Raw genomic sequence first — 16,876 nt, 5'->3', positions numbered from 1 at the left:
CGTCTTAGAAGAGGCCCTTGGCTCGTGCTAATTAAACAAGAAGATCATACACAGTGCCTAGTATACTTTGTAAGTCATTTGTTGAAGGATGCGGAGACTCGCTACACCTCTTTGGAGAAATTGGCATTGGCCCTCATCCTCATGGCTCGGAAGATGCACCCTTACTTCCTATCACACCCTATAATGGTGCTCACCAATAGCAGCTTGGGTCGGGTCCTGTTTAATCCTAACGCCTCCGGATGTCTCATCAAATGGACAACTGAGCTAAGCAAATATGACATGCAATATCAGCCTCGAATGACTATTAAAGCTTAGGCTCTAGTAGATTTCCTAACTGAAGTTGCAGGCCGAGAATAATTGGAAACGTGGAAAATCTTTGTGGATGGGTCGGCCACCAAGAAGAGTAGGGGAGTTGGGGTTTTACTATGCTCTCCTCGAGGAGAAACACTGCAATTGGCCTTGAGATTACAGTTCATAGCCACCAACAACGAAGCAGAGTATGAAGCCCTCCTCGCAGGACTCCAAGCTGCTCGACATGTCGGTGCTACTCGAGTCATTATTCATTCGGACTCGCAGTTGGTGGACCAACAAATCAAAGGCATCTTTGAGATCTGCAATGATCGGTTGAAGCGTTACGCTGAAATAGTAGACAAGTTGAAAGCCAAGTTTCAAGAAGTGGCTCTGCAAAAAATACCTCGTGCTGACAATCAGAAGGCTGATGAGCTGGCTAAACTGGCCAGTGCATTAACTACTTAAGAAACTGAAGAGCCGATCATAAAAGAGCAATTGATTGCCCAAGTGGATCAAACTCCCCGACCCACTGAGCCAGGTGACTGATAGACGCCCATCATTTCCTTCCTAAAGCAAGGAACTTTGCCCAAGGACTTGGAGCAAGCTCAAACCCTCAAACGAAGAGTAACTCGGTTCACTATGATCGGAGATACATTGTACAAGCGAGCCTTTTCTCTCGCCCCCTTCTCAAATGTCTCGAACTCAACAAAGCTAACTATGTTATGCATGAGATACATCAAGGGTGTTGTGGTAACCACACTGGCGGAAGAACTCTGGTCTGTAAGATATTGCTCGCCAGTTACTTTTGGCCTACTATGCAAATCGACTCTGCTCAGCTCGTACGCACCTGCCTCAGTTGCCAAAAACATCAGGCTTTATCTCACCAGCCACCTGAGCCCCTGAGAACTTCCATTGTCTCTTGCCCCTTCGATCAATGGGGAATTGACATAGTCGGCCCTTTCCCAATAGGGCTCGAGTCAAAAGAAATTCCTATTGGTCAGCGGTCGATTATTTCTTTAAATGAGTGGAAGCTGAGCCATTGGCACACATCATGGAGAAAAGTGTACTCAAATTCTTGTGGCAGAACATTGTATGTCAGTTCGACATTCCCTGCAAGTTAGTGTCGGACAATGGAAGACAATTTCAAGGATGAAAGCTTCAAGAATGGTGTCAAAACTTGGGGATTCAACAAGATTTCACATCAGTTTATTACCCTTAATGCAACGGGGCAAACTGAAGTATTGAATAGAGAGTTTGTCCGAGGATTGAAGATGAAGTTAGACCATGTAGAAGGATCATGGGTCAATGAACTCCCCGACATCCTCTGGGCATACCGAACCACACCAAGGGACAGCACGGGTCTGACACCGTTTCACCTCGTTTATGGAGGTGAGGCTGTGGTCCCAGTTGAAGTCGGATGCCAGTCGGCACGAGTCGAGGCCTACACCAATGCCGAAGACAATGCCTCACGGAGAGCTGCGGAGCTGGACCTTATCACAGAAACCCGGGAGCAAACGAACATGACTCTACGCCTATCGGCGGCGCATGAGTCAAATGTACAACAAGCGAATGAGACCTTGCTCTTTTGATGTCGGCGATTTCGTCTGGAAAAAGAAGAAGCCCATGGAAGGAGTAGGAAAGCTCGAGCCCCGATGGGAAGGACCTTACCGAGTCACTTGCCGACTCGCAGGTGGATCATACTACCTCGCCGACCCACAAGACAAAGAACTCCCGAGGCCTTAGCACGCTACTCACCTGTGGCCTTATCACACTTAAAAGGGTATTATCTGCTCTTATTTCTCTTCCACTTGTAATAATCACATATGAAAAATGCAGACTTCTACACAAACCTCTCCTCGGCCATCTCAGCCCTATCGCTGATGGCTCCACCTTACGACAGGCTCAGATTATTCAATGCTCAAAACTTCTCTGCCCTCTTAGCTCTATCGCTGATGGCTTAACCTTACGACAGGCATGGATCACTCATGGCTCAGAACTCCTCGACCTTCTCAGCTCTATCGCTGATGACTTAGCCTTACGACAAGCATGGATCACTAATGGCTTAGAACTTCTCAGCCCTCTCTGTCCTACCGCAGATGGCTCCGCCTTACAATAGGCTCGGAATCACTTACCTAACAACTCAGAAGCTCAATCAATCTCTCTGGTCTCTCAATAGCCCTCTTTGCTTCATTCATGCAGTGGCTTAGCTCAGCTTCCCGAGCACCTATTCTCTCAGCAGTCCTCTTGGCTTCACTCACTGTCTCAGTTCCCGATCACTTAGTCAATCTGGGAAAGTCTTGAAAAATCGTTCCGGTAGATTCTTGCAGAACAAAAATTTTCTCGGAAACGATCTCAAGTTGCCCTCATAGTCGATCAAACGAAGTTTGATAGACGCATTTAGATCATCGGGCTCTTGTGTTTGGTTTACAGGATCCAATATAAAAAGGGATAATTTAACTTATGCGAAAACATTAAATTATACCTTTCTTCGGACTGTTACAAAGGATATGGATGACCCCTCGATCTTCTGCTGTATTCCTCTCCTCTTTCTCGAACGTTGTGTGGGCAACGATCCTTCGAGAATTTCTCCACCAGAATTCTCCTCTCCGATGGCTAGCAAACTTTCCTTCCTTCTCTTTGTGAGAAGAGAAGAGGAAAGAAGAGGTTGGCTGCCGAGACTCTCGGCCACCACAGATTATTTTCGTATGTCCTCAAACCAGTTACAAGCCTCCTCTTTTATAGCCTAGTCATCTCCCAAATATGGTATGATTTGTATCATAAATATAATATGATTTAGATCATAAATTTGGTATGATTCGAATCAATCAATCGGAGAATTTGGTATAATTTCGGAAGTTACCAATTCGACTGGGCTTAATCGATCAAGAAATCGATTAAACATCGTAACTTTTTCTCATTAAGCCTGGTAATCGATCAGGTGATCGATTACCAGTCGATCTCCCACAGAGCTTGGTAATCGATCAGTTGATCGATTACACTACTTAGCATGAGTTCGAATGCCTGATTTCTTCACAAATTCTTCCAAGGTGGATTTGAGGGTTTCTAGAGGCTACAGCAGGGACCTAGAGGAGGAATTGGTTTTGGTCTCCTGATGGGTTTAAGCTTCCCATGTTCTTCACTGAACACACAGCTTAAGTCCATCAATAATAACTCATTCCACTAGAGAGTTATTATTGCACTACCGCACCAATCCCATATTACAATATGAGCTCCTTCTTACTATAAGTACATTAGTCTCCCTGTGTTTAAGATATCGTATGTCCGTCAATTAAATGAGTTACTGACAACTCGAATTTAATCAACTTCTAATCCAAGAGTAGTACCACTCAACCTTATTATCATGCGGACAAGGTCCACCTGCAGGGTTTACATGATAATCCTTATCAGCTCCTCAAGGGGATATCATCAACCTAGATTATAGGACACAGTTTCCTTCTATAATCAACAACACACCATGTACATAATACTTCTTTCCAACTCATCAAGCCTTTTGATCTATCGATCTAAACCTCACCCTTTGATGAATCAAAGAATTACATATTAAGTGCATGTGTTTGTTATTATATCGGGATTAAGAGTATGTACATCTATAGTAACAGAGGTTTAGTTCGATTATATAGTCAGTATAAATCGAACAATCCTCAGATGGTCCTGCTCAATACACACTTAGTGTACTAGTGTAATTATATAGTCAAGACAGACTAAGACCAAATTACACTACAACCAATCCAATGGTTTGTCCAATCCATCTTGGTTGTGAACAATGTTTATAATCTATAAGGAACTGATAACATGGTCTTCTATGTGTGACTCCGCACACCATGTTTATCTACAATATAGATTAAATGGACACTTGCATAAGAACTAAATGCAAACATTGACCAAATGTGATTCTTATTTTAAAATGTTTATTTACATAGCTAGGATTCTGGTATACACCCAACACAATCCTCACAACTGCATTGGCTCAGTATCTCAATATCCCGAGCACTCAGCCATTCAATAGCCCTCCCGGCTGCATTCACTCAGCAGCTTAGTATCCCGAAGCAATCAGCTCTCTCAGCTCTATTTGTTTAATAATTCAGCAAGTCCGGCAGCTTAGTCTCTCGGTCTCTTACCACACATTATCGCAAAAGTCAGTCGCTCGGTCTGGCTCGATCACGAATCTCGACCACGATCCGGCCCCCCCCCCTCCCCCCCCCCTCCCCCGCCTAACTTGCTCACATCCTCTTAATCGCGCCGAGCTTGTGTATGCGGCTCATTCGATTCATTTGCTCTTAGTGTTCAGTGCAAGAGCGGCTTTAAGTTCACTTGTTTGAATCAAGTACACGGATGCCTTTATGCGAAAATACCACTCTGGCCATCTCGAACTCGCTCGGCCGAGTAGGCCAATCAATCGCTCGAATTTAATTCTTAACCTGGCTTACTACGCAGTCCTTCGTGCTCAACTCGGAAATGGTTTCGGCTTCGCTCAGTTGGACTGTTCCCTCAAACTCGTACTTCCCGAGAAGCATTTAGCTCAGCAATTACTGCAACTTCACTCGACGATCCTACGTGTTCGAATCATTACTCAACTCATTCTGTTTGAAGCTTGAGGTTCACCCGACCGACTAAGTTATTTAGGTCGTAGCCTCACTGTCGATTGGCTGGTTATACTCACGACCTTGATCTCGCTCTGTTGAGTCGCTCGGTTGAGTCGGGTAGTTCTATTACTCCCGCGAGTTTAGTACTTAGCTAGACTTTTTGCATGTACGACCTACATCCCGCACACTCGGCTCAGATGAAGCTGCGGTCTCAATCGCCCCTCGGATAGTTCATTAAAAACGGTAAGCGAGATTCTAGGCCCACTCGTGAATTGCATTCGATTCTCAAACCTCGGTAACACCTATAACTTCCCTCCCCCGAGCAATTCACTCGGCTCAGTTTCGTTCGCTCATGACCTAGGCTTATCTGTCCGACCAAATGGCCCGCTTCCTTCACTCGGATCAGACCCTCGCTCGCCTCTCAACACACTTAACAATCCCACGCGTACATTAAAAACAAAAGACAAGAAGAAAATATATTTTGCATTACCAGTCATTTTCATTACAAGTCATTTACAAAATAGAGGAATTACAGCAAGACCAAAAATAAAGATCTCGAGCTCAGGTAGTCGGCTCGGCTTCCATCGCTTGCTCGATCGGGGCAGGAGGGTCGGTCGGGGTAGGAGCGTCGGCTGGCTCGGCTGGTGCTGGTGGGTCTGCTAGCACTGGAGGGGCGGTTGACACTGGGAGGTCGGCAGATTCTGGCACGGCTGACTCAGGTAGCTCTGCCGGGACTCTTGATTTCGTGGCCCCTTTGGGATCAGGAAAATCCCTTTGGTTAGCCTCGGGTAAATCATTCCATGCCTTCCTCAGATCTAGGAAACTGAGGTCGACATCCCGAGCAATAAGTCCAGACTTCAAAAACTACCGAATGGCACCATTGAAGTCGTACTCCATCATCTTGCTCGACCTCAGTGCCACCAGATGGAAAAAGTCGGGCAAGTCCAGGAAGACTCGTTGGCGCTCTGCCAGCCGAGCCGCCTCCCTCTTTTAGAAATCCTCCATCTCCGCCTGAGCCGCCTCTAGCTCTGAACTATATTGTTCTTCTTTTTCCTGAGCCTCCTTCAGCTACTGACTCAGCTGCTCTCGCTGCTATCCAAAGTCGGTCCTCAACTGGAGAAGTTGATTCTTGGCCACGGCTAACTCAGCCTCCCGGCAGATAGCCAGGTGCTCAGCCTGCAGATAGGACTCCCGAGCCCGCTTCTCGGACTGATAAGCGTTCTCAGCCTCGATCCTGACCCAAGCCAATTCCAGCTCCAGCTCATGGACCCGAGTTAAGTTGTCCTAAGCCTTCGTCTGTCACTCCTCCATCCTTGCCTCCACCCTCTCCCGAGTACCCTGAGCCATAACCGCCTCAGCTTGGGCTCGATCAACATCCATTAAGGCATCTTCCAACCCATTCTGCATCAGGGGTCGGTCGATTAACTCCGCCCGCAGGCAAGTTATTTCTCCATCCATCTGAGCGATGCACTTTTTCACTCAGACCAGATGGCGGTGGAGAGCATTCTGCTCCATGCCAATCTGCAGACAAATACTATTAGTTAAAAAACAAAACAGAAACAAACACTAAGCATAGTAAAATGCTTAACTCACCTTTATATATGATTCATACAAGTGATCACTTAGCTCGACCATCCCGAGCTTAGGGACGAGTGCTTGGTGCGCCTCGAGGCGGTCGATCGCCTCCTTGGTCAGCTCTTGAGCGAATAGACCCCCTGGGTCAACTCGGACATGATCGGGCGGGGTCCCCGTCGAAGGTGAGGGGGGAGACTGAGCGAGTGCGCCTTGCCCCTCTAATGCCATGTCGCTTGGCTGCGCAGCCGAGGAGGACCGAGGCGCCTCCAACTCTTCGCCGAGCCGGCCCTTGCCCTTACGCACCAGCGGCTGGGCCGACGATGTCTGCTCCGAGCTAGCCTCTGCAACGGCAGCATTGTGCTTCCGTTTCTTGGACTGCTCGGCCTCAACGGTGGCGCTGTGGGAGGAGACCTTCTTCTTCTCCTTCTGGCCCTCTTCAGTCGGTTGGGGCCGAGCCGGGCCCTCGGCACCCGAAGGCTTCTTCGGCTTTGGGCGTGCTCGGCTGGAGCCGACTCCCTGGGTCTTGGGTCGGAGAGCGTCGACACTAGTAGGTTGGCTTGCTGGTGATACGTGGGATGGCGGTAGAGCCCCGGGTTCCTCAGAAGCATCCCCCTCAACCCACAGCCTCTCCACGGACGCGAGATCCCACTTGAGGATCTTGTTCATTGAAGCGTTCAGCATGATGTGACCTACAAAGAGAAAGAGAAAGTTAGTCTGTGATGGTGAACGAAGGTATAAAAAAACTTGCTTACTTAGTCGATCCCCCAGTCAGATCTGGATCGGACTCAGCTCTGCTCGATATAGCAGAGCCTCGTTCTCCACTAAATGGTTGACGTTGAAGCTCAACTCATCTAGTGTCGTCGTCGCCTTCAGGAAGGCTCGGGATTGACGGCTCTGACCTACGGCGGGGACAGAGGGTAGATCGGTCGACCATCGGGTCGGCCATGTGTATGGTTGTGGAGGTTTGATATATACAAAACAGTCCTTCCAGCCCTAGTGGGAGGTCCGGTATTTACTCAAAAAGTTGAGTCCTTGTCCGGCGGAGAAATAAAAAACTCCGCACTCAAACCGATGTAAACTGTACAAAGCATTAAAAAGGGTCGGGGTCAGCGGAATTTGGTACAGTCGGCATACAATGACTGTACCACAAATAAGGCGATATGAATTGGGAGCAAGTTGGGAAATGTTAAGGTTGTAAAAGTTGGCTAAGTCTTGTATAAATGTGGGGATTGAAAACCTAAGACCACTGGTTATTTGGTCGTAAAAGAAAGTCACGTGGCCAGGGATAGGTATACGGGGTCGGTGCTCGGGCATGGGAATGTAGATGTCGTGGTCGGCTGGGATCTCGAATTGGGTTCGGAACATGCCGATGGCATCCCGATTATAAACGCCATGCCGAGTCTTGAACCACGGGGTTTTCGGAGATTTGGGGGCCATATGGGTCGAGATCTACTAAAGTAGGGGTCGGGGTTCAAGGAAAATGGGTCATTAGCAAAAAAGGGGGCGGACTTACTTAAAAAGGGATCGGACGTGAAAAGGATCAGACGCATGACAAAGCAAGGGCTCGACAGCACTCAGATTCGATAGACTTCGAATATGCCGGCGAAGTCCCCCTTTTATAGAGCCCAGTAGAGGTGACGTGGTCGTCTTGAGGCCGTCGGATCATGGCGGTTATGCCTCGATGACCAGATCTACATCGCACGACTGACCGCTCCTATTGGCTCAGCTTCTCTCTTCCTTTTTTGGCTCTGCTTCAATCTAGGCCCTTGCTTCTCGCCGGACTTCTCATCCCACCGTTAAAAGTCTAACACAGCGAGTGGCCGTCTGGAGACGAATCCGGCCGTACGGATCCCGTCGCGATCACGCACGCCCTCTGCCATTAATGCATTGATACGCCCCTTACTCCTGCAAATGATTACATATCTCGCGCATTAAATGCTATTAGATCGATAATCTCCGACCTCATTACACGTGTCGACCCACTCTACTCAGCTGGCACAGGCCGACCTATCACGTTCTTTGATCAAACAACATATGTCCGAGCTCGGCTAAGACTTGTTTGACCTGATCAGTGCAGCTTCCTTATCCAAAGACCTCCTCGATTTGGACAAGGCGATATGTTCCCTCTGACCCCTGAGCCAAACTTTAATCTACAGACCGACTTATCAAATCCACTTGATGAACACTCACCGAGTCGACCCGCGCCCAAGACAGACCAAAGCCCATCCGACACATGTCGACTCATTGTGCTTGACTCAGCTGACGATTGCTAACTTGCTAGGAGTAACCTGTTCGATAAGAACTGACCCTTCATCATTCGGTGCGACTTAACTTACTAACTGATCTAACACATGCCATATCCGAGCCAACGCACCCCTGACCTGACCCATGTGAAGGATACTCGGATTATTTATTGTCTAGTCAGTCGGCATACTCCTCCTTCAACTAGACTTGATGGGGAGACTTTATGATATGGCAGGTCTTTGTTGGTCTGACATGGCACAAAGGGGTCAATAATCAATCCAAGCTGGCATCCGACTTGGCATGTCAACGGTCAATGACTTTGTGATATGATAGGTCTTTGTTGGTCTGACATGGCACAAAGAGGTCAATAATCGATCCGAGCTGGCATCCGACCTGACATGTCAACGGTCAATGGTCAAACCGTGCTTTGACCAGTCCAGTAACGCCTTAGACAACCCAACAGCTCGGCTACATGCTCTCACAGCTCAGCCACTCATTTGTGCATCTCGGGCACATGCTTCTACAGCTCGGCAGCTCAGTGACACAGCTTGACCACATGCTCTCCGACCTTAACTCAGCCACATGCTCTCACAGCTCGACCGCTTATTTGTGCATCTCGGGCACATGCTTCTACAACTCAGCCACATGCTCTCACAGCTCAGCCGCTCATTTTTGCATCTCGGGCACATGCTTCTACAGCTCAGCTGCTCAGTGACATAGCTCGACCACATGCTCTCCGACCTTAACTCGACCTCATGCTCACGCTGCTCGGACTCAGCTCTTCGATCATATGCTTATATCGTCTCTACCGCAGCTCGGCTACTAGCTCACAAATGGTCCGACCTCTTTCCTCGGCATGAGATCAGTCTCTCTTTTAGCCACCTTTCGTGCTAAAAGACAGCCAAACTTATAAGTTCTGCCAAAAGGATAAGGACGGTTACTAAGTTCTCAAACCTGGTTCCCTAAATTCTCGCGCACTTATGCTCACAACCGTTAGATGAAGATAATCATCTTTGCCGCCAAGCCGTTGGATGATTAGAAACTGTCAGAGATCGTGCCTTTAATGGCGCATTATTAGCTCATTTGATAGTTAATCATAGACATTACTTCTCGAAGATCGTGCTCCTCCTGCTGCTATATAAACTCACAAGTATGAAGGAAACCCACTCTCTGAAATTTTTTACACACACATATTATTTATTCTTCATTCTCGCTCTCTGCTAACTTGAGCATCGGAGTGACCTGTCGGGAATCCCCGGCACCTCACTGACCCCTTCGCTTAGCTCTTTCTTTTCAGTTCCTTCGTCGACAAGACTAGCAATGATTGAGGTGACCTATTCTTAACTGGTAGCTTGACTGTCGACGGCATCCGGCCGGAAGAAAGGATAATGAAAAGAATGATTAAATTAATACATAATTCAATTACTAAATAGTTTAAGATCTTAATCAGATCAATTATAATTTATTTAATTTAGATCTTGATCTGAATAATCAAATCGTAATTTGTTCAATCAAAAAACCTTATCAAGAATATTAATCAAAATTCAATTAAACGTACGTAATAATCAGAGTTTAATTAAAAGTTCGATTAATCAGAATAATTTAAATTCAATTAATCAAAATTATTCAAAATCAGAAAAATAGTTTAAAATATAGAACTTTAAAAAATAAAAAAAATAATTTTTAAATATCTAAAAAATATAAATTAATTTTTAAAATTCAAAATATGAGAATATGAATTTTAAAAATCAGAAAAATCAGAATATGAGTTTTAAAAATGGAAAAAAATAAGTTTTTAAATTTTAAAAATTCTGGAAATCAAAATCAAAAAGGTCAAAATTCAAGAAAATCAAGAAGTTTGAAAAAGAAAAATATTATTAAACCACCTTATAATCAAGTATTTTTTATTATAAAATAAATTAATAAAATTATACTAAAAAATAAAATAATAATAATAATTAAAATATGTTAAAAGTGGGTTGGCATATTAAAGCGCTAACACATAATGTGTCAAATTATGTATTCAACATATTATTAGAAACTAATATTTTAATTCTGATTAATTTCCTTGATTGATATATATGTTTGTCATGATACATATCATGTTTTTAATTGCTATATTTTTTTATGCATACTATCCATGTGTTAGATGTTTATTTTAGAAAGGATAGATAGAGCAAAAGGGGTTTAATTTTAATACTTCTTCTGTAAAAGGTGGAATCCGCCACCTTAGCGGCCTCATACGGTCGGTCCTACGACCATTTGTGAGGAGGTAAATCAAGAAACTGCAATTGGTCACGACGCAGGAGGGTATTGCCTGACTTTGCCAGAATTTGAACCCTTGCCCTCTTCTACAACTCTACTGCAGGTTTAATTTTAATACTTGATATTAGAGAGGGTTGAGATAATAGTAGGCTAAGGCTCTGTTCATGCATATCTAGATTGAATGATATATGTGCTGCAATCAACTTTGATCAAATGTGGGCTACTTAGATCAAAATTTTATATTAAACCCATTAGACTAGTTGTTTTAGAAAAGCTTTGTTAAGGCACGTGACTACTTTAATAAGTGCTCTTGAGACTTGTCACATCCTTGAAGTATATTCTAAAAGTACTTGCTAAGCATATCCAAAACTAAGTTTGAATCTAATACGAATCAAATTACCTTAGAAAATTCATCATCAATTTTAAATTAATTAATTAAGGTTGAAAATTACTCATTTAACAAAAATTATAAGGTTATCATGTGTTGTGTGTACTTAGACACATAGAATGAGTGAGATGTTAGAAGTTCCCGGGGCATAGGTGAGTTGGTTACGATGCAGCAGACTTGCAGAAGAGGGCAAGGGTTCGAATCCTGGCGAAGCCAGACAATACCCTCCTGCGTCGTAACCAACTGCACATTCTCGATTTATCTCCTCACAGATGGTCGTAGAGCCGACCGTGTGGGGCCGCTAAGGTGGCGGATCCACCTTTTTTGCAGAAGAGTGAGATGTTAGAATAATTAAATGAAAATTATTTTGAAAAAGTTTTCAAAATCATAGAATTATTTTTTTAAAACTATTTTCTAAATAGTTATTTACATAGTGATGTTGAATGATATTTCATCCATGTCTAGGTGTAAAACTATATATAACTCTTTCAAAACTAACTGCCTTATATATTTTGAAAATGAAAATTATTAACCAACACTTAGCTTCCAGAATCTTTGGGGCATCCATAAACTCCTAGACCCCTAGACACTTAAGAATCTTGTTCTTGTAATTAATAAGATTGTCCATAAGGAGTGTCAAAATTAGGCGGAGTTCAACCTCTTAAAAGACATAACATTGTTTAAGGGGAAGTTTGAAAATTGATTGAAAATTTATTTTGAAAAACATTTTAGAAAACTTCTTTCAAAATAGTTTCAAATTATTTGAAAAATATTTTCTTAAAAATATTGCTTGAAAGATATATATTTTTTAAAATGTTTGGAAAATACTCCTTTGAAAATATTTTGAAAAATATCTTTGAAAATTCTTTTTATTTTGAAGGAGAGGAAATTACTTTGAAAATATTTTCAATGCATTTTCAAAAAGAGGAGATTTATTTTAAAATTTATGTAAGGTAGAATGGAGGATTTAAATGTTAAAACCCAAAATTATTGGTGCAATAACTAAGGAGGTACTTAGGAGTTTAGTTTAAAGATTGATAACCTTATTTTTTATATATGCTAAAGGCGAGAAAAATAATTTAAGTTTGGAATATTAATTCTTTGATTTTGGCATAATACCTGAGAAGTCAAGTTAAGTGGTTAGTTTAACTTAAACATATAATCAAATATAAAAAAGATAAGATTGTTGGTGCAATCGACATTCAAAATTTTAATGTTTGATAATTAAAGTCTAGTTAAGGTTGACCAAATAAGATATGTTTTAGTAGAAAGATTGTTGACACAATCAATTCCCAAGGATTGATCCAAACATGCCAAGGTTGATTAGATTCTTGAAAGTATGTGTAAAAATCTAAGCAAGTCAAAGGTAACTAGATGCTTAGTAGTGAGACGTCCTAATAGGTTAAAGTTGGCATAGACTCTAACAGGTCAAAGTTGGCCTAGGCTTTGACGGGTCAAGGTTGACCTAGCAAGAGTGAGAAGTCCTAACGGATCAAGAGTGACCTAGGCAACGAAAAAGTCTAGACAAATCAAGGGTAATCGAATGTCTGCAAAGGAAAATTTTATGAGAGTGAACCCTAGATAGTGAGAAGTCTTGGATGAGTGAACTCCAAACAAGAGGGAAGTCTTGAAGGAATGAACTCCAAACATGTGAGAAAGTCCAATAGGTCAGGTAGATCAAGTACTATATATGCATGTATGTTTGTGTTTAATTTTGTCTTGTAGGAAGTTGAAGTTGATAGAGTGGACTCAAAGGTTCAAGCGACTGGAATAGTTCCAGGTGATCGGAACAGGTATGAGCAATCAAAATGATCAGGTGAGATCAGATCCAAGTGAGACGGTCAATGAATCAAGTTTGATTAAGCTCCAGGCGATCAAAAGTTGCCAAGTCAGTAGATATGAAGTTCATGAGGATCAGATCAAGAGCTGAGTCAGTGAAGGTCTAAGCGCCCGAAAAGCATCCAGGTGATATGATATGTGCTACGTCAGCAGCTCAATAGAATTCTATAAATAAAAAACAAAGGCTCGAGGTTCATATATCAAATACATATAACTCATTTTGTGCTCTCTGATTCCGTGTTCTTCAAGCGATCCAAGAAGTGTCAGGATGGGTGCAGTCACATTCAGGACTTCTAGAGGTGATTAGTAAATATTTTGTTGGTTGTTTCATTGTTTATATTATTATCTTGTGTTTTTATTTGTGTTTGATCAATTTTGTAAGAAGTTTCTTCATTGTCGAAAAGTGTCTAGGAAGGAGAAAAAATAGTGCTCGTGCTCGAGATATAATCTTGAATATAACTATCCTAGGAGGTTATAAATCAAGTAAAAATTCAATGTGTATATATCTTTATCTTATTTTTTTAATATTTTTATTGCGTACTAATTTTATAGACAAGAACGACACGAAAGCGAAAAAGCAAGTGTTATTCACCCTCTTTTAGCATGTGTTTGATTTTGACAATTGTCACTCAGAGGGATACCTCCTGTCTGTAAGAATTACACCCCCGAAGTGTGACAAATTGTATTGATCAATCCGGATGGTTTGGTTAAATGATCAAGTTAGATAGTTTAGTCAGGCACAATGGTGCAATCAATTTGAGCAATTCAATTTAGCTACTCATTGTAGCAGGACTACCAAGTCGAATTGAGTTGATTGAGCCCGAGGAGTCGATCAATCTAAGATGGCTAGCTAGCGAGTCTAGGTAAGCCGTTGATTTGGGAAGTTCAATCAAGTTGGTTGAGCTAGATGAGCTAAGTTAGGGTAGTCAAGTTGGTTAGGCCAATTAGGTCAATGAAACCATTTGACTGGTCAAGTAAATTGAGTTAGTTGAATCAATTGAGTGTGACAAATTGATCAAGCTTGTCCTATTGAATGGACTGCAAAACAGTTGGTCCTATTGAAGAAGGTTAACAAGGCTATAGCTATTTGACAGCCTGAATAGGGCACTACGAATTAAGTTCTTCCAGTCTTGAAAATTGGTTGCTAAAGTAAAGATCAACGGATAGGCTTCATCCAACTGATCTATATCGATCGATCTCAAAGGGAATTGGTCGTGAAAGGACGATAACTAGAAGAAGACTTAAATCCACAAGTAAAAAAAATATATCACTAATAACCCAATAAATAATTAAAGAACGTAACAGAAAACGAGCACAACAATAAGAGGAGCTAGCTAGATGGCAGCTGAGAAAGCATGTGTGTGGTCTAGCTACTTAAAGAAGGCTCGGTCGCGAGAGGAAGGGAGGCATCATCCTTGCTGCCTGATCAAGATTGCTTTGCTTCTTCTTCTTCTTCTTCTCCTCTCTTCCTGGCTTCTCCTCCTCCACCTTGTCCACAATCTTCACCTCCTCCTTCTGCCCCGACGCTTGATCAGCTTTCGCTGCAGGCTTCACTTTGCTGCCGATCGCCGGAACACATGAGAAGCCGAGGCCCATCTCTTATCGCCAATTAAGTTATATAAACTGATTTAAATCTTCTCAGAACTGCTCGATCAGAATGTTTTGTTTTGTTTTGTTGATGCTGTTGAACTAATGAGTTTGCGAGGAGCATTGCATTTTGCATTTATAAAGATAACAAACTTGGCCAGCAAGCAGTCAAACATCTGGTCGTTCAGCAGCATACGTTTCCTTGACAGCAACATCATGACTAAGTCTTTTCTATTGCTGTACACATACCAAAAAAAAAAAACATAAAATATATATATAGATAGAGAGACAGATAAGTAGATGTATTAGTCAACTTAATTCGGCGGGTGGACAAAAAACGAAAAAAATCCAACGTGCGAGGAGGAACTTGCTGAGCAAGTAGTCAAGCTTCCGTGGCTCCCAAGTACTTAATTAATCTTCCGATCTCAAGTTATATATGCACATTCTTTAGTAAAAAATAAAATCTATCATTTCAATAATTTTATACAATCGATCTTATGATCATCCGTGAGGAAGTAAATTAGAACATTATAGTTGGTCACGATGAAGAAAAGCATTGCCTCGTTTCCGTCGAAATTCAACTCTTGTCCACTTCAGTAATTCTGCTCCATTATAATCAACTCAACTATGCTTTGGGGTTACGTACATCTCGCTTAAGCCTTGTGCATGTGATTTATGTATGTGATAGTATAGTAACTAATTAAGTAATCAAATTTAATTTATTGATCCCGTATAATCGTTTACATACGAAAGTTTGATTGAATAAACAATTCATAAAATTTTCTCACAGCCACAAATATCCAAATTAACAGCTAGTTTCAAGTATTGCAAGCGTGCAATAATAAGTAAATGGCCTATAACAATTATGCAATAGAAAAATCAGAATATGAGTTTTAAAAATGGAAAAAAAATAAGTTTTTAAATTTTAAAAAATTCTGGAAATCAAAATAAAAAAGGTCAAAATTCAAGAAAATCAAGAAGTTTGAAAAAGAAAAATATTATTAAACCACCTTATAATCAAGTATTTTTTTATTATAAAATAAATTAATAAAATTATACTAAAAAATAAAATAATAATAATAATTAAAATATGTTAAAAGTGGGTTGGCATATTAAAGCGCTAACACATAATGTGTCAAATTATGTATTCAACATATTATTAGAAACTAATATTTTAATTCTGATTAATTTCCTTGATTGATATATATGTTTGTCATGATACATATCATGTTTTTAATTGCTATATTTCTTTAGGCATACTATCCATGTGTTAGATGTTTATTTTAGAAAGGATAGATAGAGCAAAAGGGGTTTAATTTTAATACTTCTTCTACAAAAAGGTGGAATCCGCCACCTTAGCGGCCTCACACGGTCGGTCCTACGACCATTTGTGAGGAGGTAAATCAAGAAACTGCAATTGGTCACGACGCAGGAGGGTATTGCCTGACTTTGCCAGAATTTGAACCCTTGTCCTCTTCTGCAACTCTACTGCAGGTTTAATTTTAATACTTTTCTGCAAAAGGTGGATTCGCCATCTTAACGGCCCCACACGATCGGCCCCACGACCATCTGTAAGGAGGTAAATCGAGAAACTACAGTTGGTCACGACCATCTGTAAGGAGGTTTAATTTTAATACTTTTCTGTAAAAAGGTGGAATCCGCCACCTTAGCGACCCCACATGGTCGGCCCCACAACCATCTGTGAGGAGGTAAATTGAGAAACTGTAGTTGGTCACGACGCAGGAGGGTATTGCTTGGCTTCGCCAGGATTCGAACCCTTGCCCTTTTCTGCAAGTCTGCTATGTCGTAACCAACTCAGCTATGCCCCGGGGGCGATTTAATTTTAATACTTGATATTAGAGAGGGTTGAGATAATAGTAGATTAAGGAAGCTCTGTTCATGCATATCTAGATTGAATGATATTCTATGTGCTGCAATCAACTTTGATCAAATGTGGGCTACTTAGATCAAAATTTTATATTAAACCCATTAATTAGACTAGTTGTTTTAGAAAAGCTTTGTTAAGGCACGTGACTACTTTAATAAGTGCTCTTGAGACTTATCACATCCTTGAAGAATATCC

At 42.0% G+C, this 16,876-nt stretch overlaps 2 protein-coding genes across 2 annotated transcripts in view; one reads left to right on the top strand and one right to left on the bottom strand.

The window, feature by feature from the left end:
* Window positions 1-1,421: 1,421 nt before the first annotated feature.
* LOC141832623 (uncharacterized) lies at window positions 1,422-1,880 on the top strand. Its single transcript, XM_074720094.1, has one exon. The coding sequence runs from the start codon at window positions 1,422-1,424 to the stop codon at window positions 1,878-1,880; it is 459 nt and encodes a 152-aa protein (XP_074576195.1).
* Window positions 1,881-6,374: 4,494 nt separating this feature from the next.
* LOC141832622 (aspartyl protease family protein 1-like) overlaps window positions 6,375-16,876 on the bottom strand; it is a 15,306-nt gene continuing 4,804 nt past the window's right edge. The window contains exons 9-10 of the mRNA XM_074720093.1: window positions 6,489-7,159; window positions 6,375-6,416 (exon numbers count right to left, since the gene is read on the bottom strand). Of these exons, the coding sequence (XP_074576194.1) occupies window positions 6,375-6,416; window positions 6,489-7,159 (713 nt within the window). The remainder of the gene's footprint in view (window positions 6,417-6,488; window positions 7,160-16,876) is intronic.

The sequence above is a fragment of the Curcuma longa genome, chromosome 7 (assembly GCF_044706935.1).
Source record: "Curcuma longa cultivar G26 ecotype Majalengka, Jawa Barat chromosome 7, ITB_CL_G26_1.1, whole genome shotgun sequence".
Taxonomy (NCBI): domain Eukaryota; kingdom Viridiplantae; phylum Streptophyta; class Magnoliopsida; order Zingiberales; family Zingiberaceae; genus Curcuma; species Curcuma longa.
The sequence above is the reverse complement of the archived record's forward strand: the minus strand, read 5'-3'. Positions and strand labels throughout refer to the sequence as shown.